The following is a 25,167-nucleotide window of genomic DNA, read 5'->3' as shown; positions in this document are numbered from 1 at the left end:
GGGGACAATATATACTGATTCTAGATATGGATTTGGAGTAGTCCATACATTTGGAAAGCTATGGGAAGAAAGGGGCCTTATTAACTCACAGGGGAAGGATTTGATACACCAGAAACTTATAGTTGAGATATTAAAAGCTCTGAGAGGGCCGACAAGGTTAGCAGTGGTTCATTTAAAGGGACACCAACGAGGAATAGATTTAAAAAGCAAGGGGAATAACGCTGCAGATCAGGAGGCAAAACGGGCAGCCCTAAAGGAAATGGTCCTAAAAGAAAAAGGGGGGCAAAGGGGAAAAGATGGAGTCAAGGATGGTGAAAACACTGACACAATTTTTACAAATGAGGAGAAAGAGAGACTTAGAAGAATGGGTGTTACAGAGGAAGCAGGAAAGTGGATATTAGCAGACGGCCGGGAAGTGCTACCAAAGGCAATAGCTCAGAGGGTATTGTATAAGTTACATCAGAAAACTCATTGGGGAGCCCAGGGGTTGGTGGATCACTTTGCCACTAGGTACATGAGCATCGGGCTCCACGATATAGCTAAACATATCAAAAAGGGATGTCCTACCTGTTTGCGGGTAAATCGAAGTAACCTCAGAAAACTACCCTATGGGGGAAGGCCTCTAGCAAAACAACCCTTTGCAAATATTCAAGTGGATTTTACTGAATTGCCAAAGGTGGGGAGGATTAAATATCTTTTAGAAGTAATAGATCATCTTACTCATTATGTGGAAGCCTTCCCGACATCAAGGGAAACCGCACGAACAGTAGTAAAAGCCCTGCTGGAGGAGATAGTCCCCAGGTATGGTGTACCAGAAACAACTGACTCTGATAAGGGGCCGCACTTTACATCAAAGGTAACTCAGGAGCTGGCAGCAGCATTAGGAATAAAATGGGAACAACATACTCCTTGGCACCCTCAAAGTTCAGGCCGGGTAGAAAGGATGAATGGAGAAATAAAAAAACAACTTACTAAATTGGTACTAGAAACAAAATTATCATGGGTTAAATGCATTCCCCTAGCCTTGCTGAACATTCAGACTCAACCCCGGGCGGATTTGGGAATTTCCCCATTCGAGATGTTATATGGCATGCCCTATAGTTTAGAAAAGGCACAGACAAACCCAAATGTTAGTGAACGATACATTAACGAGTATTTAATAGCTTTGATGAAATTCAAAAAACAGCTATGGGAAAAAGGAATGTTGGTTCAGAGACCACCATTAGATCTTGTATTACATGAGGTTCAGCCCTGGGACTGGGTACTGGTCCGAAGTTGGAAGGAAAATCCGATAACACCCAAGTGGGAAGGACTTTACCAGGTGTTGCTTACAACAGACACAGCAGTACGCACTGTGGAAAAAGGGTGGACTCACGCAAGCCGAATCAAGGGACCAGTAAATCCGTCTAAATTCACCAACGACCCCGGGGGGGAAGTGAAGGGCACACCTGGGAGCCTGAAACTGACACTTAAGAAGCGAGTAAGCTCTAATTAAAAGACAAATTACATTATTCTCACCCCACCACAGGTATGAGACTTTTTTCCACATGGGAGATAGACTGTGGGATCCAACATACTATTCCTCCTAGTAGAGCTCCGAGCAACAGGAGCACCAGTGGGGGGGGGGGAAGATCTGCTGAATACAGCAGTAAGAATAAGATGTAATGCTGAAAATTGCTGGGGAAATTGTAACCCTTTTGTATGCTTTATTTGTTTAGTTTGTAAGGAGGAGTGGTGGACCCATTGCAGCAACAGTTACCCTCCAAGGGGAGTGTGTAAAAATTGTTATTCGGACCAAAGGCTACTCACCTCTCAGGTCCTGGCTACCAAAGTGGCTGCCAGAGAACTTTTAAGAGGGTCTGAAGAGTGGTGGAAAATTTTTACAAAGGGGATAAACCCCCAGTTCTATTGTTATCACTCTAATGAACCTGCCCCATTTGTGGCTAGGATAGTAGCCGCCCTGTGCAGACAGTGGGTACCTGAACTCAGTTGTTATACCCCTCAAATTAAGAACCGCAAGTGGTATAAATACATAAAACATATCAAAAAGCATGGGTCAAACACCCCTCCTGAAGAATACTCCTGCTGCCGAGAAGATGGAACTCCCCATAGCTCGATGCAAACGAGTTGATGGGCAAGGCAGAGGAGACGAGAGCAGTGGAGGAGGGCGCCCGAGCAAAAGGGGAAAACGAGAAACAGGTACCCAGAGCCGTCGAGAGTTCAAGGGAAAGGAAAAGTCTGAGGTAAATTGGGAGGAATATAAAAAGAGCTGTTGTGGAAAAGGGGGAAGCTACTACCTCCAATTAGGGATAGTACATATGATCTTTTGGGTGAGTGTATCTGCAAACCATGAACCCTTTAAATGGTCACTAATACAATGGGAAGGTCAGAAAGAAATTCAAACACAAATTACTTCGAGAGGTCCTAGCTTTAACATAACCCTGGACGACCTACTTGATAGGATGGGTTCTAGCCCCTATAGTGTATTCTACATGTGTCCAGCATCTAACCCAGGGAGGTCATACTGTAACTACCCCGGAGAATTTTACTGTGGATATTGGGGCTGTGAAACAATTTCCCTGGGATGGTCGGTCCAAATCCAAGATAAATACTTAAGTGTTGAAAGAGGTCCACATGGATGTAAAAAGCCCTGGACAGATCCGTCAGGGGTGGTGACTTATATCGGTACTTGCAAATGGGTCTATCTTAACGTCACGCAACCCCAAGACCCAGGATGGGTAGTAGGAAAATTCTGGGGTGTTAGAATATGGGAACCTGGGAAAGACCGGGGGGGGGGCATATTGTTATAAAGAAGGAAATTGTACCCCACGATCCTCAACCTGTTGGACCGAATCCTGCAATAACAGACTCAGAAGCCACAATAATAAATCACGGTGACTTAGACAACATGACCCCAGAAAATTTCACGGAGGCCAATAATAGATCACAGTTAATGGAGACCACGGCCATGACACAACCAAGTAGAGGGACCCTATGGAAAATCCTACAAGCCACCTTTAGGGTGTTAAATGGCACATACCCCAATTTAACTGAAGAGTGCTGGTTGTGCTACAGTATTAATCCACCCTTTTATGAAGCCTTAGGTTCTGTAGCAAAATCTAGAAAAATAAACGGGACCAATCCCTCCTTGTGCCTTTGGAAAAGGGGAAAAGAAAGCACCCCAGGGGTATCGGTGGCTCAGGTAACTGGGAAGGGGAGGTGTATAGGCAACATACCTCGGGATAAAGACCACCTCTGCGGGGTAAGAATGGCCGTAACCGACTCCCACAAACCGGCCCAATGGTTGATCCCTGCTGCAAACACCAAGTGGGTTTGTAACACATTAGGGGTAACCCCGTGTATATCAATATCTAATTTCAATGAAACATCCGAATACTGCATTCAGGTTGTGGTAGTCCCCCGGATTGTGTACCACCCAAAAGACTATGTGTATACTCATCAATTCACTCCAAAACACCACTTAGAGAAACGAGAACCGTTTACAGCCCTCACAGTTGCTATATTACTAAGTATAGGAAGTGCTGGGGTGGGGACAGGAGTGGCTTCCTTAGTGAACCAACAGCAAGGATTTAAGGATCTCAGACTTTCAGTAGATGAAGATTTAAGTAAAATAGAGAAGGCAATAGACGGTCTCGTAAAATCAGTAAGATCTCTTTCGGAAGTTGTATTGCAGAATAGACGGGGATTAGACCTGTTGTTTTTACAGCAAGGGGGACTGTGTGTGGCTTTGCAAGAGGAGTGTTGCACCTATGCAGACCACACTGGGATAGTAATTGACACCATGGCTGAGCTCCGAAAATAACTGGAGCAGCGCAAGAGAGAAAGGGAGGCCCAACAAAATTGGTATGAGTCTTGGTTTAAATATTCACCCTGGCTAACGACCCTCTTGTCGACCTTAGCTGTACCAGTAATTTTAATAATTTTAGGGCTTGCTTTCGGCCCCTGTATTTTCAACAAAATAATTAGCATTGTAAAAAGCAGGTTAGAAGCCGCTCATCTCATGTTAATATGAGCAAAATATGAAGCCTTAAATGGGGAAGAGGAAAAAGATTATCTGGAGTTAAGTAGGAGGGAATTACAAAGATTTAGCGAATAAAAGTAATAATATAGAAAAAGGGGGGACTTGTAATAAATAAGAAGCCTTTTGTTCGCCTGACAGGCCTTAGACCTTGAAGGAATATTGCCAAGACTTATGAGGCCAGGATGTTAATCTGCTTTGATCCTCTGACAGACAGACCTTGAAAAAGATATCACTAGAACTTGTTAATAGTTTTGCTCTGCTTGATAGGCCTTAAAGTAAAAAGCCAGAATGTGTTCTGCTTGCATAATCACATATTGTTTTAAGTGCCAAGAAAGGAGTCAGTGGCTGAGGAAGACTACTCACCCTCATCCCCCGACCACCAGAAGGCAGAAAAAGACCCCCTAGCAACTGAAGGAGCATGCGCAGAACTACTGGAGGAGGAGCACGTAACCCGAAAACTGAACAGCATAAAAGAAACAAACTAAGGGGGGTGGGGTGCGACAGTTAGTGGAGTGAGACCCCTCTGTCGCCCAGCGCTGAATTTGCTTTTGCTTTCTGTAACCAATAAATCTTTTAAATTGTTATTCGATCTTTTATGGCCCATTGCGCTCATTTATAACAACTGCCAAAAGAGGAAGGTTAACTGGCTCTAAAGGACACATTAAGGTTTCCAGTATTAAAGCAAACAAGTGCACCCCAAAGAAGAACGGAAAAGTTACATATATAGTCTCTTCAGATTGTTTGCAGTGCTCAAAATACTTGCATGCCAAATAACCTGTCGATTAGGAATGAATAGGCAATACCCTTGTTCACAAAATGTCCATTGCCTTACAATCACTTAGCATGAAAGACAAGTTTTCCTTTTTGACTAGTATTGCACTGAGGGAGTTGCCCCTGTTAATGAAAAGGGAGCGTCTTCAGCTATTGTCTTTTTCTTTTCTTACACTTTCAAAAAAGAAGGTCGTTGCAGCACATGTTTATTTTATCCAATTTATTGTTATAATGGTTTGTTCCTATGTACCCCTATGTTTTCCCCAGTTGGTTTATCCCCAAGTTGTATCCACCTCTGAAACTACCTTGTTTGGAATTCCCCACCCTTGTCCATCATTGTAACCCTTCCCCTTGTCCCAGCGCCTTCCTTGTCCATCATTGTAACCCTTCCCATTGTCCCAGTCCCTTCCTTGTCCATCATTGTAATCCTGCCCCTTGTTCCAGTTCCTTCTTTGTCCATCACTGTAACCCTGCTCCTTGTTCCAGTCCCTTCCTTGTCCATCATTGTAACCCTGCCCCTTGCTCCAGTCCCTTCCTAGTCCATCACTGTAACCCTGCCCCTTGTTCCAGCCCCTTCCTTGTCAGTCTTACTCTGGGACAAACCCTCGGTGTTCCACCCCTTTGGAATCCTCTATTATTTGATGCCCCATTGGCCCATGTGACCCTTTTTCCTCCCCCTGCATCTCTCATTGGTTGTAACCCTGTAAGAACCTGCCCTCCATTCCTCCCCCAAAGACCTTTCATTGATCAATTCTTTATATCTGTCCCCTGATCTGCCTCTGTATTTAATCCGGAGTACAGGAGTGTGTGGGGCTCTTTGCCTCTGAGCCTTTTAACATTGATAAACCATTTGGGACCTCGGATGCGGAGAGCCTCCCTTGCCTCCTTTACCCAATCCTAGATCTGAGCCACACTGAAGAGCTACTAGCTCTAGAGGTGCAGCCTGGGCTCTGGTGGGCCGTGTCAAAAGATTAAAAAACATAGGTGGTTTTTTTTAATTACACCACGAAGTTGGAGTAGGGATGAGAACTGCCATAAAAGGCCAGAGCAGGCAAACTATTGGAAATATTACAGAACCACAGAGCACAAATTATTACCCAGTTCATAAATAAAGGCTTGCATAGGCGTGCCATGCTTTACGTTGGCAAAACCAATGAAGGGCATTGCAGAAGGCTCATACAAGTGAGCTGAACAGACACTGCAAAGTTAAAGCCTTAGCAGGCACAGGTTGCAGCAAGAGAGGCTTAAACTGGATAGTAGGAGAAGATTTATTGACAGCAGGAGTTGTCAAGCATTGGAGCAGTCTGCTGCTCAAGGAAATGGTTGAATCACTAACCCCGGAGACATTTATTAGTCATGAGCATGTTGCACTGGGACAGGTTGAGTGGTGGATTGGGCAGTGTTAGGTTAACAGTTGGACTCCATGAAATTAGAAGCCCTTTCCAATCTGAATGAATGAATCTGCATGATGCACTCCAGAAATACTCTAAAAAAGGAACATGTTCCTGATGGTGATGAGAGCTTCTGACAACAAAATATGAAAAAACCAATATATTCCAGGTAAAAGAAGAAAGCTAGAGTTATTACAGCCATGCTTCTACAGCATCAAGTGTAATTTTTTATAGCTAAATAAAAATAAAAAGATTCAAGAGTAGTCACGTAAAGGAAATAATTCTGTAATATTTAGATAGCAAAAGGTTGATTGGTGAGATTAATGCTAAAAGGACACCACATAAATCATTGTCAAAGCAGCATGGTCCTATGTTCCTAAGAATTTTTTAAAAGCCATCTATTTTTAAAAAGGTTAAAGCAATTTTTATTCCTCTAAAACTTACATGAAGATGTTTCTGTATTTTTTTTTCAGCCAAGAGAGCCAGAGAATCTGCTGCTGAGATGATTGTTTAGTTCCTTGAGGAAAGTCAAATTAATTGGGATTTTATGTGATATTTCTACACTTGCAGTAAGGATCAGTCCTTTATAGAAACGAGCATAAGATATTTTATTGAGTATAAGAACACAAAAACTTGACACATTAAACTGTACAAACGGTACACTAGCACTAAATGAGGCAACTGTATCTATACAAAAGCCAAAATTTACAAATGACTACTGAAATGTACAGGTGCTGTGGTACTTTCTCATTAAGACTTTATACTCTGATAAAATAACAAAACAAAACGAAGAGCAATAATTACGTTCTAGTGGCTACTGACTGAATTAAAAAGCCGTATTCCAGAATACAGACCAAAAATACCTGACTTCAGTATCACAGAGGTGACATGTTCAACAAAGATTAAAAAACTCCCTCCATTTTTAAATTGTTAAGACATAGTACTTAGTAAATGTTGGCTGACATTGAGCTGTTAGGTTACAGCAAACAGCCCCATAGTATTTTACAGAACCTAGATCCAAATTTGAGATGGTTCTAAAGGCAGTTTAGCTTAACTGACATACAGACCACTAACAAAAACACATTGCCAATGTTAGTAACATGGATTTTTTTTATTATTTGGACTACTTTAATTTTAGAATATTATATTGGCTAGTGTATTAAGCAAAGGCATTGTGATTTTGATTCTTTGACCCACGTTCATTAGGGTTAATATAAATGGAAATGCCATTTATTTTGCTTTCATTTAAGCAGCTGACTACTGACTAGGAATCTACAGATGCTAAGAAACACAAGACAGTTACAGAAGCAGAAACAAATAGGTATGGGGGAGTCTAGAGAGAGCATAGCCCCTAAATAAGCACATACTTTAAAGGAATGTGGCTCTCCTATACAGCTCATAGTTTTGCTACATTAGATTGTTACGTTGCTTTAGATAACAAAAATGTTAAAGAGATCACAAAAGGAAAAAACTTCTAAAGAGAAGGAACTGGGATGTAGTAAAGACTAGTCTGTTACAGAAAACAAAAAGAAAGATTATGTGAAGATAAAAGAGGACAAAAGAAAGCATAAAAACTTCCACCTGTCAGAAGATTTTCTAGCTGTCAAATTAAAATTCTGGAGTATAAAAAGGAACAGAAAATTAGAAGCTTAAATAATGTCATCATTATCGTATCTGAAACAAAACACTTGGACCAAGGCCAGAAGATTCTAGTACTATGTTAAGGACAACTGACTTTTAAACTCGTTCTGCAAAAATAGCCTAGAATTAGACAATCCAGTTTTTATTTGCAGTCTGTGTTTAGAGGGTCTTGCTCAAGTTTTGTTCTATATCCTAGAGATCCATGTTTTATTCAAAGATTGTAGAATTGAGGAGAGCAGCTTCCTTTATCAGTCAGATGCTAAAAGCCTTTAAACAACTGCAAAATTGTTTTTTTATATTTGAATGTCTGACTTCTAAAAACAAATATGTAAATATATCAATGCTTTTACTGGGAAATACAATAATAAACTATCCAAGATATGAATGCTGGGTTTTATTTATTTATTGGCGCAAAATTATACACAGAATAGATAAAAAGGTGCTACTTCCACATAGCATCAATCTGTTTTCTTCAAAGTATTTGGACCAGAGCTGTGCATACACTAATTCTACTGTGTCTTGGGGTGACTTTATGATGCTCATATCCCCAAATCGTATGTTCTGTTGGTGTTGAATATTGAGTTCTGCAGTCCAGGAGTGAAGGGGAGAGAGAAGAGGTGCAGAGTTTGTTATCAGAGACCGCACTTGCTCCCCTGTGTTTTTTTCTTCAAACAGACTGTGTTTGCTTTTGATGAAGTTTTTCTGGCTAGCTGAGGCAAAGAAACCCCGTGGACTGTGTTGTTTCTTTTTCTTCCTTTTTTTATGGAATTGTTTGAACCTGCTCTAGACTGAAAACCCAGGGGGAGCACTGAAATCTCACACCTGTGGCCCACTAGGCCGGGCCTGGGCTGCAGCATTTCCCAGCACCGGAGGGACTGAGAACAGCCTGAGTGAGCTAGGCTGCGACCCACAGAAGGGACTCTCTGTCAAATCCTTTAGAGCAGTGAGATTTTGCTGTTTGGTATTGTTCACTTTTTTGTGCTGGGAAGTGCTTTGCCTGTTAAATAAAGAGGTGTTTTTCTTTTTTTTTTCCCGCTTCTCCCCAAGGAAATATTTTTCCCCAAACCTGTTGGGGGAGGGACTGCTTGAATGTGCTTTTTAGAGGGACCCCATTCAGAGGTTTCCCCCCAAGTTTGCCCTAAACCAGGACATACTTTCCTGAGGAAAAAAAGTCAAAGAGTCTGGCCAACTGACTTAACAAGAATACAGAGATTTTAGACCATTTTGATGTATCTAACATGAACCAAACCTACAACTGATAAAGCCAGAATTCAGATGGTGTCCTACTTGGAGTTTTCTCTGGTACACATATTCAAGAACTTCAGTGAAGTTTCATCTGGGAATATGAAGCAGCTAAAGACAAAACTTCATTTTCAAACTACTGTGTTTCTTTTTCTATTCATTTATTTGTATTCTTCTATTTACAAGACTACATAACAAGACGACTAATCATCTTTTCAAAAGAAGTTTTGATTTTTTTTTACTCACGTAAGAGGTGTCTTTGTGCAGTTTCACAGGTAACTGAACAAGCAGGAGACAGACATTTACATTTTGTCTTGCTAGTAAAATAAGGCTTGGGGAAGGATGTGAACTGCCTGTCATGTGTGTGCCCTAAATGCATACATATGTTATTGAAAGTACAGTCTGAGCAAAGCATTTTTTAAGAAAATGCAAATATATTGTTTAATTCTTTAATGTGTTTGTATCAACAAAACAAAGAACAATCAAAATAACTTCCTTTCACTTAAAACCAGTTTCAGTGCTAATCACAGTAGTACCCATCCTTTTGGAAAGCACCATACCAGCTCTTCAGAAAGGCAACATTTTTATCTTCACCTTTCTAGTGATTAGAGACTTTCAGCCTTCTCTTTATAACTGTCTAGGATGCTGGTCAAGTCTGACAATAGATCTTTAGACATGAATTCTTCGTAGTCTCTGTTAATTTTCGCATTCTGTTCATCAAGGTATTTCTAGAAGAGAGGTACAGAAAGCTTTATTAGCTCTATGGTCTTTATTGTACTCATTCTGCTAAAGCATTTTCATCAGTTATTGCACAGGTTAACTGATCCCAATTAAAACTCTTTCCTGAAAGACATTTACCAGAAGCAGGTAGGATAACCCGACAGGATGTTATTGGTTAAATTTAACCAATTCTGATTATTTATACTAAAGGTTTTGTTAGAAAATTTAACTAGAATCCAGAGACTCAGTACAGCAGCTAAATAACTGATACTTCCTTAGAAAGAATAAGTTCTTATTTCCAAGTGTTGAACTGCAATGTCTCTAAAGAGATTTAATTTTGAATTTTAAATTGTAGCTTACCACTACAGATGCTAGATGAGTAGCAACTGTTTCTGTAAGACGATTCAATTTTTCTCTAAGTTTTCTCTTCTCTTCTGTTGTTGTTTGCAAAACAACTTGATATCTAAAAGGTAAAGATACTCAGAAGGTCATGTCCATAACTAGAGAATTCCTGACACTTAAAACAATCACTTCAAGCCTGATTTATCATCATGTTTAGCCATACTTTTTTTTTTTCCTATTATTACTGGTTTGATTTGAACCACGTTAGAATTATTAACAATCAAATAAAAAAATTAAAAACGAAAAGACACTGTTGAGCTAACTGGTAAGAAACAATGTACCTTAGTCCCAATACTCTTTCCAGACCTTGAGGTATAAAATGCAGCTGTCACATAAGCTTGGAAACAAACGAATTTCTTTGCTCCAACCATATATATATAAAAGAAGTTGCATGGAAGACAGGAGTTCTGATACAGCAGACAAATATTCTAGCAAAATACTGTTGAGGAGAAACATCCTTCAGTTGTTAACTTGTGAAATTAATACACTGGATGGATATGTGCTGAAACAACTTTATGTTACATTCAAGAGAATATCTTTATCCTTAAAAACCAAAATAAATGAGGCAAACATGGAAGTTATGAGTCTTACTGTCGTTGGACATCATGCAGTTCATTTGTGGCTTCACTGAGACCTTCACAGACACCACTCTCAAGTAACTGTTTATGCTTCTTCAACGATTCCCGTTCATCTGCACATTTTTGCTCTTCCTCTTCTATCTCCTACAGTCATAAGGAAAGAGGAGAAAGAAATTGCATTGCTCAGGAATAATTTGGATTTTTTTTTCTTCTGTTACCTGATTACATCCTAATGCTTGTATTCAAAGTTCACACAAGTAACTCCCAGAACTGAAAAAAAAATCCATAAGGGCATCTTCCCAAAACTAAAGTTTCAGCTGTTTTCTATATCATCCCCATCACAGAATAAGCCTAACCATCTCTTTATTCCTCTAACCATATTTAAAAGGTCTGTGTTGCAGCTATTTTCCCTTCAGAGTTAAACTCAAAAAGTATTGGTTAGATAGTCTAAATAGCTTAGGAATGGCACATCATGAACAACTGTTTCTAGGTTAAAAAATTATAACCACATTTGAGTAGGAAAACAACTTTTCCTTTTTGTCTGAAAGAGCATACAATTCCAAGTAATCATCTCTTCAAGGAGAATGACACTGTTGATGCTATACAATCCACAAAACCAAACAAAATTCTACCATCAACTCAACATGCAATTCTGATAGATTACTGGAACATCATCCTTCAAAAACAATTTTAATACTTAAGACTTACAAACAGCATTTTAAAAATTACAAGAGGAATTACATGACAGTGTCTTATGATAAACATCCAGTGGCAACTGTGTATTTTATAAGCCTAACTTTAGAGAAAAGATTATACAAGAGCACAGATCAAAAGCTAAGTATTCATGTGGTTTCGAAAAATATAAAGTAAATTAGTTGCCTTTAGACAACTCAGCAGGTATTAGCAGCAAAATAACTGTTTCATGGCTATAGGACAGGAATTTGGGTTTACAAGAGCATGGTTTAGAACACTGGCTTAGTTCAAAGAACCTTTTTCTGCAGAGCACCACAGCCCCACCAAAGCAGTGCTGTCAGAGAAGTTGGGAAATACCAAAATAGCCACTCAGTTGCTAACAGGGAGGTCTATGTTCTATTGCTGAACTGTGGGGAAAAGGATAGGGACTGCTCCTGTGCTGGGAAAGGAAGCTAAAGCAAGCAACAGTTGCTGATTAAAGGTATTTACTAAAAACTGTAAATGTATTTATTATATACAAATTGATTAGACGAGGCAGATTCTGTTATTCCTAAAATCTCCTTCAAGCACATGCTTGGAGACATCCTAAGGTCAGATGATTGTTGCTGCTTTTATTACTGGATGCAGTAATTTTTGATTTACAGGATCTGCTACATTACCATGGCAGATTCTCTTACAAGAATATGAATAATGATTCACTTAAGGTAGCAATCAAATCACTTTTCTGGAAAGACTGAAAAAATGCTGTAAGAGGAAGTGAAGAAGGCAAAGGCAGAAGCCTAAAACAAAAATGTAATCCAAAAACTTATCTATAAATACAAAGATTAAGGATAACAGTATCATTAAGGATAATTGGTCATCAAGCTGTAAGAAGTTCTACCTTAAGCTTCTTCTGGTAAAGATCATCCAGCTCTTCAGCTTCTTCTGTCAGCATTTTCACACTACGTTTCTTGTCCTTTAGCATTACATTCACCTAGGATGAAAAAATCATCACGGAAATACAGTTAAAAAAAAATCCAACATGTATAAATCTGTGACATCACAAACTACACCTGGTAGCTCCAAAAAACCAATTAAAGTAGGCTAGGCTGGGATGGCATTACCTTTCTTTATTGCAGCCTGTATTATGCTTTGTTTGGATAAGGGCTAATACAGTGCTGATAACACACCGATGTTTTGGCTGCTGCTGAATAGGGCTAGCACAGCATTCCAAGGCTTTCTATCCCTCACAGGACCCCTCACTGAGTAGGATGGGGATGGGCAAGAGACTGGGAAGGTGCATAGACCAGCCAGCTGACCAAGAGGACATTCCATACTACATAAGATCATGCTTAGCAATAAAAACTGAGGTAAAGGTAGAAGAATGAGGAAATAAAATTCTCCTTTCAATCCATCCCAAACCCAATATTGACAAAAATCTTCTTGAGACAACTTGTCAGTGATGGTAAGCCACACCATTGACTGGAGTGGACAACTTATTAAAAACAAGTACTTCCAATGTTTATGGTCAAATATATGTAAGCAACATAAACTTTAATTCAGGGAATATACAATATTTTAACCAATAAAGACCCCAATTATTAGAAAAACTTTTTAGGTTCCATCACAATTAAAGCAATTTTCTCACACCTTCTCGCCCTCTGCTTGTCCTCAGAAAAACCCCAACCAATCCAAAAAACCAACCCACCACACCATTCTTCAACCGTGCAAAAGGTAAAATGAAAGGCAGCAGATAAGGTTTTAGGGTTGTTATCTTAGTCCTAATGTTCATTAACCAACACACCTGTTCCAAAGTATCTTCCAAAGACATTTTCCGTTGAGTAGCTTTACTAATTTCTTCCTCAGTCTCGTTGATGATCTCCATGAGGGGAGCCTGTAATATGCATACAAGAAGATCTGACATTATTTGAACCAAGATGCACCCCAGTACATCTTTTCCTTCAATTTTTTTTTAAGCAAGTGTATTCTCCAATAACAAATCTCTTTCATATACTACAATGTCATTGCGGTGACTCATCACACAAGCTTTTCAATGACATTTCATTGTGAGATTGAGAGACCTTTCCAGCATTTCCAAAGAAACATCTTTTTTGTGAGTGGTAACTAAAGTCTTCAGTGTATACTCTACTTACCTTGATCTGAGCTCTGTATTTGATTAGGCAATTTGGTCCTGCCTCAGGATTAAACCAAATCTCAAAGTCATGGCCTTTGGAATTCTCAGCACTTACTGGAATTAATTTCAGCTTTCGAGCCAGTTTATGATACTCTGCCAGTTGTGTTTCAATCTGCTCAGAGGAGAAAAGGGCATAAATCATAGAAGAGATACAAGTGAAAAGCTTTGCAAGAAGTATTCATATAGTACTTTAAACAAGTTCCTGAGTTGCTCTTTATATACATGGTTCCTTGTTACACCACAGTATTCAAGAGCTGCATGTAATGCCAGTCCAGCAGTTTGCTGCATTAGGTACTGTTTTATGATTCTTTCAGAGTTTGCTCAGCCAGGTTTCTCAAGGTATATGGCTGACACTCAACAGTTTCACCTGTGGTTTTCCATATTCATCTGCCATACTTTTTCCTGTCCCAAGTTTTTGAGAATTAGCTGATAGGTAACCAAAAGCATGCTGGAAAATAATATTAAACAGTGACCAGTCATCGTGTCAATATGGCTTCTCTCATTAGTTTTGACAGGAAATGCCACATGACCACATTCTTATTACAAACTAACTTGAGCATGCCTCTAAACAAAGTTTATTAAATGCTGTAATTTCTAATTAATGGGTGCTATTTATATGCAAACATTACAGAACCCAGTTTTTTTTTTTCAATTTTATGTGCTTCACACTTGCACATGATGATTTAAGTTAATACAAGTGCTTGATAAAGGGTAACCCTATCACATATTTGAAACTATTTTCTTTAGTTCTCCAGATGGCAAAGCAGAAGCTTTTAAATCCCATCATTTATAGGACTATATCTTTTCATTCTGTTTGAAGGGATTGAACTTGGCCCTTGAAAGATATTACAACTTCTACATGAAGAAATAAACAGGCCCTAAATGCATGCAAAGCTGTTGATTCAAATTCACTAGTTTTGCCTTACTTCCTTGCTCTGAAATATTAACATTAGCCTGAAAGTCTTGTGTTATCAAAGCAATGGCATGCTAATGTTATCAAAGCTCTTAATGCTATAGCAGTGAGAGCCGACAGTGCTTCATATTCTGGCTACATCTCTTATGATACAGAAAAAAATACATTTCCATTAATCACAAAACAGAAAAAGGCGGGGGGAAAGGAACATTTTTCAGAGATTTGTAAACAGAGGCCATTCTTGTCAGTTTTGCCTGGTTAGATACATATACGGTGTTGTTAGATTATTTAGGAAATAAATTATCAAGACTCCAATTTTAAGCTTGAATGATGAAAACTGACAGCCATCTCTGAGTATAGTGGGTTTTCACATACCGCCTCTTTATTCCTAGCATATTTTAGCTCTTCATTCCACAGCTGATGTTCTTCCGCTTCCAGTTGCTTAGTCAGCTTGTTAATGGTTTGCTGCAGTTCATTTCTCTCGTGTTTTATTCTCTCAACATCCACAGCTGAATACTTTTGGTTATCTAAGATGTGCTGGAGCCGGGCATTCTCCTGCTTCATTGCTTCTACTTCCGTTTCTAAGTTCACAAAACACTTGTGAAATGGACATAAAATACCAGCCTATATACATAAACCTCACCTCTGTATTTTATGAGTAAGTAATGTAATTATTATATATCATTACCATTTTATTACTCTAGTGTATAAAGAGCTATTAGATTAAAAAAGAATCTTTAATAGCAATTCAATCTGGAAAGTTTATTTGCAGCATCATTCTACTCCAGGTATCTTGCTCTGTCCTCAAGCTACGAACTACAATTATTTGAAGACCATTTCTAGCTTCACTGTCCTGACTGTGATCAAGGCCTCCTTACCTGCTGTCTCAACTTCATCATTAAGACTTCCCAGTTTTTGATCAAGGATTGCTATGTGAGATTCCAGACTGGCCAAATAAGCCTGGTATTTCTGGACATCTGCTTGAAGAGACGATTTCACGTTTCGTAGCGTTACTCTACGATCCTAGGAAATGGGTGAAAAGAACAACCACTCTTAGATGAATGTAAAACAATGACTTCACTTTCCAGACAAGACAGTAGAGTAATTGATCAGCATCAATAGCACAAATATAAAACTAAAGAACTTCAATAATTTTTTCTATGTGATAGCCGAGTCAAGTCAAACACCTTTGAATTAACAGCAAGGAAGTCTGAAAAGATTCTTACATTTCAGCATTAAGTTTCTCATTTGCATCTGACACTGCATTTAGACAATTCTTACTACAGGTAATTTACAACTCAATTCTAATAATATACGGAGGGCAGATAAAACTAGGGCATGAAAAGCCAGGAATAAACCCAGCACACTTTGCACAGTTGGCAGGAGTCTCAATTTGCCACCTGCACAGCCACTAACCCATTTTTAAACTCATTAAAAGCAGAATCTGGCTTTTCAAGCAAAATATTTTCTATGAAGTATATTGTTAAAACTGAATCCCATGTGTCATACCAACATGTTTGGAAAAGATAATGTCAAAATTTATATTAAAAAAAAAAGTGGTTCACGTATTTTATTAATATTTCAGTCAACACAAGACCTTATTACCTGGAAATACATGCACATTATCAAACAAATAGTGACTGAAGACTCCACAGGAAAAACCTTGTTCTATAGTGGTATAGAGTCTGTAAAAAATCCAGCCTAATTAAAATCTCAAAGCACTGAAAATTTCCATTTGTTATGTATCATAAGTATCTTCAATCAGAAATGATCAATAATATAAAATTCAACTCCACTATAAAAACAGAGACCTAATTTACTAACCGGCTCACTTTCCTTTTCTTTTTCTAGTCTTGCAATCTCTTCTTGAAGTCTTTTGTTTTCAGCTTCTAAACTTTCCATCTGGAATGGATCTATATTAAATAAATCCTCTGTGGGAGAGCAGAAGAGAGAGTAGGGTTACAAATTAATTTCACTTAATATCACCACCTATTTTGAATATCTGAACTTCAGTTTCAGCACAGTAAATACCCATTATCTGGACAATTATTTTACACAACAGAAGTAACTAAAATCCACCAGAAAAAAATTTACTAGAAAAGCCTTTCATTAAAATGCAATCAGGCAAAAAACCCCAAAACAAACAAGAAAAGAAATAGTCCTCAAAGTCACTCCCAAGAGGCAAGGGCTTCCCAACTCTCATAGAGCCCACACCACAGGAAAGTATATAAGTCAGGACTACCTTGTGAAGCTAGAACAGATCAAACCTATTTAACAACCTCTTTTTTATCCATATACTTCCTTGCTACTTGAGACATCTTTTCCATAACTTCACTTGGCTTTTGCCAAACAATGGGATGATTATTTTTTTCCTAATATCCAGTAACAGTGTGGTAGCTTATTTCTTCTCCAATGGATGGCTCCAGTTAGCAAACAAAGGGCCCTTAGTCTGGCTTTTCATAGGAGTGCAAAGAAAGTAAGAAATCCTTTTCTTCCTTGTTCTTGCATTCTGTTTGTATTTCTGTAGGTGGTGAAATGAGGGAGTCAAATTCCACCTCCCTGAAGACAAACACAGGTGCATGCTGCATCATATACATGAACCCTCAAAACAGAGTTTGGAACTCTTGCAGACTGTTTTCAGAGCTTTCAAAATCTGAACTGACTTATCAGGTGTGCATCTGAAAATATTTTTCTTTTTTTTAAATTGTTAGCTTTGCCAGACAGAAACAAGAGTCATCTGCATAGATGGAGTTCACATCTGAAGAATTGTATACTGGTTTTCTGTGACAAAGCCACTAAAAAAAACAGGTGATACAGCTACAGCTGATAGCAGATCATGATCTATCCATCTGTACTACTACAATATATATAGAAGAAGAAAACATTAATTTTAAGTAACTGAAATGTACTTAGGAATTTCAGATTTCCTTAGATTACTTTCACTTGTAAACTGAACAAACTGATAGTAGGAGAAAAGAAACCAGTAACATAATTGAAGATTTAATTAAGACTTGAAAACTTACTTAATTTTGACTGCACTTCAGCATCCACCTCCTCAAAGGTATCTCTACCTTTCATGAAAAGATCATAGCACTTCATGCAGTAGTCCATGAAAAGCTGAAAATAATTTAAAAATATTTCATTTCAACAATTCCAAGGCCTATAAAATATCTGCATAGTCTAAAGCTACTCAATCAGTGGAATCAAAGTGATCAAAAATATCTTTCAATGCTTTGATTGTACTTTTGTAAAATTAAACTGTTTTCCTATCTTTGAACATAGAATGTCAACAGATTATATTCAGGCAAAAGGAGGAACCTATAATTCACATTATGAAAGGTCTGGAAATGCTGTATTTTTCTGGGATATTTAACAAGGATTGTAGGTAAAATAATTTTTCATCTTGACAGATATGATTCTCTCAGGCTAGTTTATGGAAACTGGAGATCTGTTTAATGGACCTCTTCAGTAAATATGACCATTAAAATTAAGATCTGCATTTGTCAAAGAACTAATCTAGAATTAAAGAAAGGTAACCCAGAAAGAATTTGCTAAACACTAAGTTACAGATGTTCCAGAAGCAATTACACCAGTATTCTGAATTTTGTATCAACACATATGCATAAATGTCAGTGTAGAAGAACCTATTTAGTTTGAAAGCATTTTTACTTGCCAACTATCAGGTTGTAACCTTAGTCCAAAATGATGATTTTAGTTGATTTTTGCAATTTTCTAATTAAATGTTTTAGTTATAATGCAACTCTTTCCAAACATCTGTTGTGAGTTTACACTGAGTAAAATCTGAGTAGTACTAATAATCTAAGATAATTAAAAAGAAAGCAAGCTGTTGGATTTCTAAGAGCCTGAATTACACTGCCACCCTATTTTGTAGCTCAGAAATAAAGTGTTTCAACCAACTTTTAGTAAAACTTAGTAAACTGAGTAGATATTGGCAGAAGCCACTATATTTAGAATTAAGTCACAGCCTTTACACTGCACTGCTGTTAACCTCAGAAGTCTCGAGTACTAAAGCAAACTATACCAGAAACTGTACTAAAATAATAAATAGCATAATGATTCCCCTTCTTCATAAAGGAAAACTGAAACAGTAGATATTTGGAGAATAAGGTATTTCTGTTTAATACCCAGTCTTCTTCAATAGACTGGCCATGATGCCTGCTCAGGAAAAATAGTTGATCAGGCTATTTATATAATGCTACTCTACTTCCTAGAAAGGGCTGTGAATATAAAAGGGAACAGAATCTATAAATACATGACACAACAAGCTAAACTGTATTTAAATTGTGTTGTTACAGCATGTGAGCAATTCTGATTCTAATTTCCTTTTTATGGTACCTTATAATGTACAATCCCATCATCCGTCTCTACTTCCCAGCTCTGCCTGTCATCGAACAATGGCGCATTTTCCCTGATGGCACTGTACAGCTGAAAACAGAGGTGAACACACAAAGAGCAAATGTGAAGACATCCATTAGTTTTCATATTGGTCTCATGATAAGAAGCACAGTAACACTGGCTAAGGATTTCAGAAAGCAGGTTGGAATGAGCCTGTGTTGACTAAACACACAGGTAAAGAGGCATGAACTGGACAGTAAACACTGCCAAATTGTCTTGTGTCTTTTCAGAAAAAATATGACATATTTCACGGGTTCAGCAGTGGTGAACTTCTGTCCCAGATTCCAAGTTTTGCTCAGACCTGAACTGGCAGCAACAACAGTTCCACTATTAAAAAAACCCAAACAAAGCCAAAATTAAATAAAAACATCCCACATGAACACAAGACTTGTTACTCTGTATCAGAATCCCAGGACAATTTAATAATATCAATTGAAAAATCCATCCTTGGATTTCAAATTTAGGAGAGAATGGCAGATGCCACAACATTTGCACTGAAGATACATGTTCTATTCAGTGATTATATCCATTAACTTCTCACATTCAATGTATGTATAAGCCAGCATTTCCCCACCTTTTTTTATGTATGAATTTATCTAGTGCATATATTTAAAGAAAAAAGTTACTACACTATAACATGAAAAAAACACTTCAAAAGTTACTGAAATATAAGGCTAAGGGTCAGCTCCCAGATGACAGCTAAGAACACCCACCTTTTTGTTTATATAAATATTAAGACAAGGAGATTTGTAGAAAATATTTACTAACATTTCAGCCTGGAAAGTGGAAATATTTTTCTTAAGACAAATGTTACCTTGACACAATCAATTAACCAAACCAAAGCTGCCACAATCTGAGGCCAGGTGTGGGGTGCACCCACGGTGTACATGGAACTTTTTGGCAGAGGAAAGGGGTACCTATAAGCCCAAAGAAGATACATTTTTAAAAGCTGTGGCAGACAGTGATGAAAACAAACCAGCACATTTTGAAAATAAAGCAGCACATTTTTATATGTAGATGAAGGCACAGAAGGAAGAGCAAACTCAATTGTACTTTATACTGTATTTCAAAGGAAATAAGTTGAGTTCTTACAGCATTGTTTTATTCAATTACCATGGCTTTCTCATTTAAGTGATTCATAGAATATCTTGGTTTGAAAGAGACCCCTAAAGATCAACAAATCCACCTCCCTGCTCCTCATCGGACTGCCTACAACTGAAACATATGATTGAGGGTGTCGTCCAGATGCTCCTTGAACTCCCAAAACTTCAAGTGAGTTATTAGAATTAGTAATTTTATCCAGAATTACACTCTTGGTGTAGCAGAGTATAATCCTTTTCAACATCTCCAGCTCAGTCAACAGATTCAAATGTACAGATTAAAACAACATTTTATAAAAATGCTGAGAAGTGAACAAAACAGATTTACACCTACATTTAAGGAGCCTTGGCACTTTCAAACCATAATGAATTCAAATCTAAAGGAGTAAAATAGAATTTTTTTTTTTTTTTGTAAATGAGACTGAAATTCCCAATTATCAACAGGCAGAGGATTTTCTTTCTTGGAAAGCGTTGGGGCGTTAATGATTTCAAACACTGAAGAAATTCAGCAATAAACCACTCAGACACTTAGAGCTTTTTTCACCTCAACTGTAATTTTTGTGGTTTTCACATTCTGCTTTAAAAGCAGAATGAGAAAAATTGCAGGAAAACATATTTTAAACTAAATTAACTTGATCCATAAGTCTGGAAATTTTAGTTCTTAGATTCTAACAGAATGAACAGAAAGGTCTATAAAAGAAAATTGTGTCTTGTCTTTCAAAGTTTTATACAAATAATCAATTAGATTTTACATTACAAAGCAAGATTCCAAGAGCTTATAGTTCTGCAAGTTCAAATTTAAAATGTACAACAGATGCTGAAAATCAGAGATTAAACCTAGAGCTAAACAAAAGTGAATGAAAACCAATCACAACATTATACTTTCAGAGTCTTAGCTGAATAAAGAAACCTATCCATTCTCTCCAGCTATCAATGCAGAATTCTTAGCTTTTAAATTTCTAGCCATAGCATATCTATTCAGCCCAGGAAACTAACAATAATCATCTTACCCAAGGTTTTTAAAAACTTTGGGAATTTCCTCTTCAAATTTTGAGTCAGGCAATTCATAAGAAGGGCAGAGGAATTTATAGATGAAGGTGTAGATCTTTAAAAAGTCCTTAATTGATGGAGACTGCAGTGATTTCATGGAAACGTTGTGGGCATAACCATTCTCAACGAGGAACTGTGCAAAAGAAACATGGAATACAAGTCACTAAATACAACTTAGAGTTGAAACCAAGAGAAAGAACTATTTTGATTAGTACATTTTACACCTCATAACATACATGTAGAATTAGTTAATGTTACCTCACAAAGCTTCTTGATACATTGTTGGATGAATGCCTTGTCATGAAGGGGCCTGGGATCCTTTATCTTTTCTGTCCCGAGCATGAACACACCATACTGGCTGCTGCGTGACCCTCCAGCCCCACTCATTCTAAGGGGAGACAATAAATACAGGTCTTGTGACAGCACACAGAAAGAAGAACTCTCTCCAGGTTTAAATCACAACAATTGCTATGCTTATGTTTTCTTTGCATTTGTTATACAAAGTGATACCTGAAGTTCTCTTAATTTAAGGTGATTGGAAAAACATCATCAACCTGGAAGCCACAATGCTGCATGTACAAGAGAGGGATTACTGCATCCTAGTGTAATACCTTCTTCATTTTATTGAAAGAAATAAACTTCCAGAGAGCAGAAAAATACTCCAAAGATGAAGAAAAAATCACGTTGGTGAGTGTAAATAAACACTAAAATATTAAAAAAGATATTTAAAAGGAAAAGACCCCTGCAACACTGGGATTCTATGAAAGAAGATAACTACAACACAGAAAGCCTACTGCTAAGTAGAAATATTATAGATTTTTGGAAGGTTTGTCTCTTACAGAGAAGAAACTAACACAGAGTATTCTTCAGATGTCATTCTTCCTTAAACAAGAAAATGTATTGAGATACACTTAAGGTCTGCAGTGCACATCATCCCCAAAAGAAAAAAAACCAAACAAAACAAACAGCTCCCAAAGTAATTCCTGCTCCACAGCATTATTGTTTAGTGATTGAGGACCAGAGGAAGGCAGACCTGAAAGTCTGCTTGCCTCAGATCCATTATTTCCTATTATGAGAATATGTCAAGAAAGAAAAATCACAAAATTATGTAGGGCCACTTTTGTTTTAATTTACAGTGCAGAGAATGAAAGCTATCTGTACCTGTTCCCAAAACAGCTGACTTTTCTTTCTGAAGTTACAGATGTAGGTCTGCCCATGCTCAGCTTCCCAAAGGTGCTTCTGTCCTTCCTGAGGAATAGAGAGAAGGATGCAAGTGACTATTTCTACCAGTTCATCTTTTGCTCATGCAAGAGCTATACATGCACTCATATATTCCTAAGCACCTTCATCACAGCAACATCTTAGAAGGGTCAAGTGATGCACTCAGCCACCTCCCAAGAAACATGGTACAAAGTGTTACCATTTGAAATGTGACATGGGTACACAAAAAGGTTACAGCAAGTATTTTTAAAAAATTTTGTGCAAGCATCCTTGGCTGTAAGGAGTTTAAAGTTTCTTTCCCTTGGTTGCAACTCACACACTCAAACATAGTATGATAAATCTCTTTAGAATTAGTTTTATATGCTTATTTTTAGCAATGTGACCAGCAAGACTTACATCTGAGGTGTTTGAAGACCCATCTTCTTGTTATCCTGCACTCTTAGTGCCATCATAGATTGTCGACTGCTGCTTCCAGCAGTACTTGAGCTTCGCCTCATCGTGACTCTATTGTAAATTGCAATCCCTCAGTATCCCAGCAGTAAAAGAAAATGCAGGATATAAGGGTCTTTTCTAAATGCCACAAAGATTCTGCAAAGGCTCAGAAGAAACAAGTAGACCTGTACATTGTAACAAAAAAAAAAACCAAACCCAAACAAACAAAAAAAGAAGAAAGAAAAAAGATTATGTTAGATTCCAGAAATACATAAGAGCAGCCATAGTCTTTTAAATCAAGTTTTATTGTTGAAAGGGTCAGTAGTTATTCCAAACCTACTGTTTTGCCTTTCTTTATATTTGGTCACTTCAAACCCCCAGGTTCCAAAAGCAAAAGAGCTTGAGAAATTTTTCAGTTCAGTCCACTGGAAGAAAGGCCACACTACCATGAGTACACAAGTACTGCCTACAGCACTTCAGCCATACATCAGCTCCTGAGCTGCTCATTTTGAGCCTACCCATTCATTTGCAACTGATCTCCCAGTATCATAGCACAATAACTGGAAAACCTATTCTGAGATAATATGATGGCTCTCTTCAGAATATAAATCAAACTGGAACATTAATACCATTGCCCCCACACAGGAGAATTAAGGGGAAATTTGAAGTAAACAGAATTAACTCAGGAATAAAATGCCAGCTTCTGCCCTCTACAGAGGTTTTATCTTATTTGTGGGATGGGCTTAAATGACTGAATTATAACTAATAAAAATCCCATCCACTACAAACATTACCAAAACACATTATTAATATAAACTGTTGCTTCATTTTACTTCCAGTTCCACTGCTCACAAACCACAACAGAAGTTTAGCTCAAGCTCAAGTCACAGGGCACCATATTAATGACTTCATTGTGTCTGGTGAACAATCTGCATTATTCTATTACTTTAAGTGGGATCAACCACAGAGAGATTGAATTTTCACAAACATAGCAAGCAATTAGCTTCTAAAATAAGAGAATTAATTAAGACCTGCGAGATCATCAAGTCCAACTTATGGCCAAACACTACCTCGTAAGCTAGGCCATAGCACTAAGTGCTACATCCAGCCTTTCCTTAAACACCTCCAGAGACACTGACTCCAGCACCATGCTGTGTTTAAGCAAGCTTGACACATTCATGACAGCAGTCCATTCCAGTGTATAATCGCCTCTTCTGTGGAGAAATTCCTCCGATTGTCTCACCAAAGCCTGCTGCAGCTTGAGACCATGTCCTGTTGCTTGAGAAGAGGCCGACCCCAGCTGGTCACAGCCTCCTCTCAGGTGGCTCCAGCGATAAGATCTCTCATGAGCCGCCTTTTCTCCAGGATAAACAACCCCAGCTCCCACAGCCGGTACTAGGACTTTTCTCCAGACCTTTCCAGCTCTGTTGCCCTCCTCTGGGCACGCTCCAGCCCCTCAATGTCCCTCCTGAACTGAGGGCCCAGAACAGGACACAGCGCTGGAGGTGCGGCCCCACCAGCGCCGCGCACAGGGGGATGTCACTGCCCTGCTCCTGCTGGCCACACTGCTGCTGACATAAGCCAGGACGCTGTAAGAGCGGAGTCTGAGCAGAGACTGAAGAGCAGTTTGCCAGAGCAAACACGCCAGCAGGTAAAAAAAAAAAAAAAAAGGCGTAGGAGTGCGGCAGAGCTGGCCGCAGCTCCACCCGCTCGCCCTGAGAGCGCGTCTAAAGCGAACCGAAGAGGACTCAGCAGCGATGCCAGCCCGGGACTCACCGCCGCCGCACGGACACTTGTGCCGCTGGTTGAGGGGGTGAGGGTGTTGCTGCTGCTGCTGCTGCTGCTGCTCTCCCGCTCCCCGCAGAGCCTCGTCCCGCTCCCCGCCTGCCGTTACCGCCAGCGCCGCCTCCTCGCAATTTCAAATCCGCCCGCCCGGACGTGTCCGGAGCGTCTCACGGAACTGCGTCACGGCCGGGCCAGGGGCGGAGCAGCGCGGGCCGGAGGGAGGGGGGAATGGAGGAATAGAGGGGAGGAAGGAATGAAGAAACAGAGGGGAGGAGAATCCCAACCCCCGGAAGGGTTCGGGGAAGGGCCATGATCCTGCACCGGCATGGCGGCGCCCGCGGTGAGTGTGTGCCAGGCGCGGCCGGGCCCGGCGAGCCCCGGGCTTTTCTCCAGCCGCCCAGAGTTTTCCTGAGGAAAAGCCCGAGCTCTCGGTCCCTGTGTGCCCGCGGGGATGGGAGTCGGCGGCTACCCCCTGTATTACTGCTCCCGGGTGCCCTCATAGCGATCTGTGTCTCTAGCTGTATTTATGGTATATATATGTGTGTTTGTGTGTTGATACAATGTATGCATATGTATGTAGTGTATATATATGCATAT

General features: G+C 39.0%; 2 protein-coding genes across 4 annotated transcripts in view; one reads left to right on the top strand and one right to left on the bottom strand.

Annotated features, from left to right (window-relative positions):
• Window positions 1–6,799: 6,799 nt before the first annotated feature.
• On the bottom strand, window positions 6,800–24,747 carry NDC80 (NDC80 kinetochore complex component). The gene is made up of 17 exons (XM_056484176.1): window positions 24,562–24,747; window positions 22,750–22,970; window positions 22,294–22,380; window positions 21,391–21,520; window positions 21,093–21,265; window positions 19,797–19,899; window positions 18,923–19,012; window positions 17,590–17,683; window positions 16,391–16,497; window positions 15,445–15,589; window positions 14,942–15,147; window positions 13,613–13,765; window positions 13,264–13,353; window positions 12,361–12,453; window positions 10,801–10,931; window positions 10,168–10,270; window positions 6,800–9,815 (listed from the first exon to the last, which is right to left on the bottom strand). Exons 2-17 carry the CDS (start codon window positions 22,848–22,850, stop codon window positions 9,693–9,695), a joined length of 1,929 nt encoding a protein of 642 aa, XP_056340151.1. The 5' UTR covers window positions 22,851–22,970; window positions 24,562–24,747; the 3' UTR covers window positions 6,800–9,692.
• METTL4 (methyltransferase 4, N6-adenosine) overlaps window positions 24,680–25,167 on the top strand; it is a 29,194-nt gene continuing 28,706 nt past the window's right edge. For all 3 annotated transcript variants that reach the window (XR_008839789.1, XM_056484178.1, XM_056484177.1), the window contains exon 1: window positions 24,680–24,910. The gene's annotated coding sequence lies outside the window, so the exon portion shown is untranslated. The remainder of the gene's footprint in view (window positions 24,911–25,167) is intronic.

Source organism: Oenanthe melanoleuca, chromosome 2 (assembly GCF_029582105.1).
Source record: "Oenanthe melanoleuca isolate GR-GAL-2019-014 chromosome 2, OMel1.0, whole genome shotgun sequence".
Lineage (NCBI taxonomy): Eukaryota > Metazoa > Chordata > Aves > Passeriformes > Muscicapidae > Oenanthe > Oenanthe melanoleuca.
Note: the sequence above shows the minus strand (reverse complement) of the source record. Positions and strands in the feature narration are given on the sequence as shown.

Bases quoted from the DNA above. Each gene is read 5' to 3' on its own strand.
- NDC80 (XM_056484176.1), bottom strand. From the start codon at position 22,850: ATGAGGCGAAGCTCAAGTACTGCTGGAAGCAGCAGTCGACAATCTATG. The intron at 15,148-15,444 runs GTAAGGAGGCCT...TTGTGAACTTAG, and splicing joins TGATGAAGTTGAGACAGCAG to AAACGGAAGTAGAAGCAATG. The intron at 10,932-12,360 runs GTAGAACTTCTT...TTATGACTGTAG, and splicing joins TTTACCAGAAGAAGCTTAAG to GAGATAGAAGAGGAAGAGCA.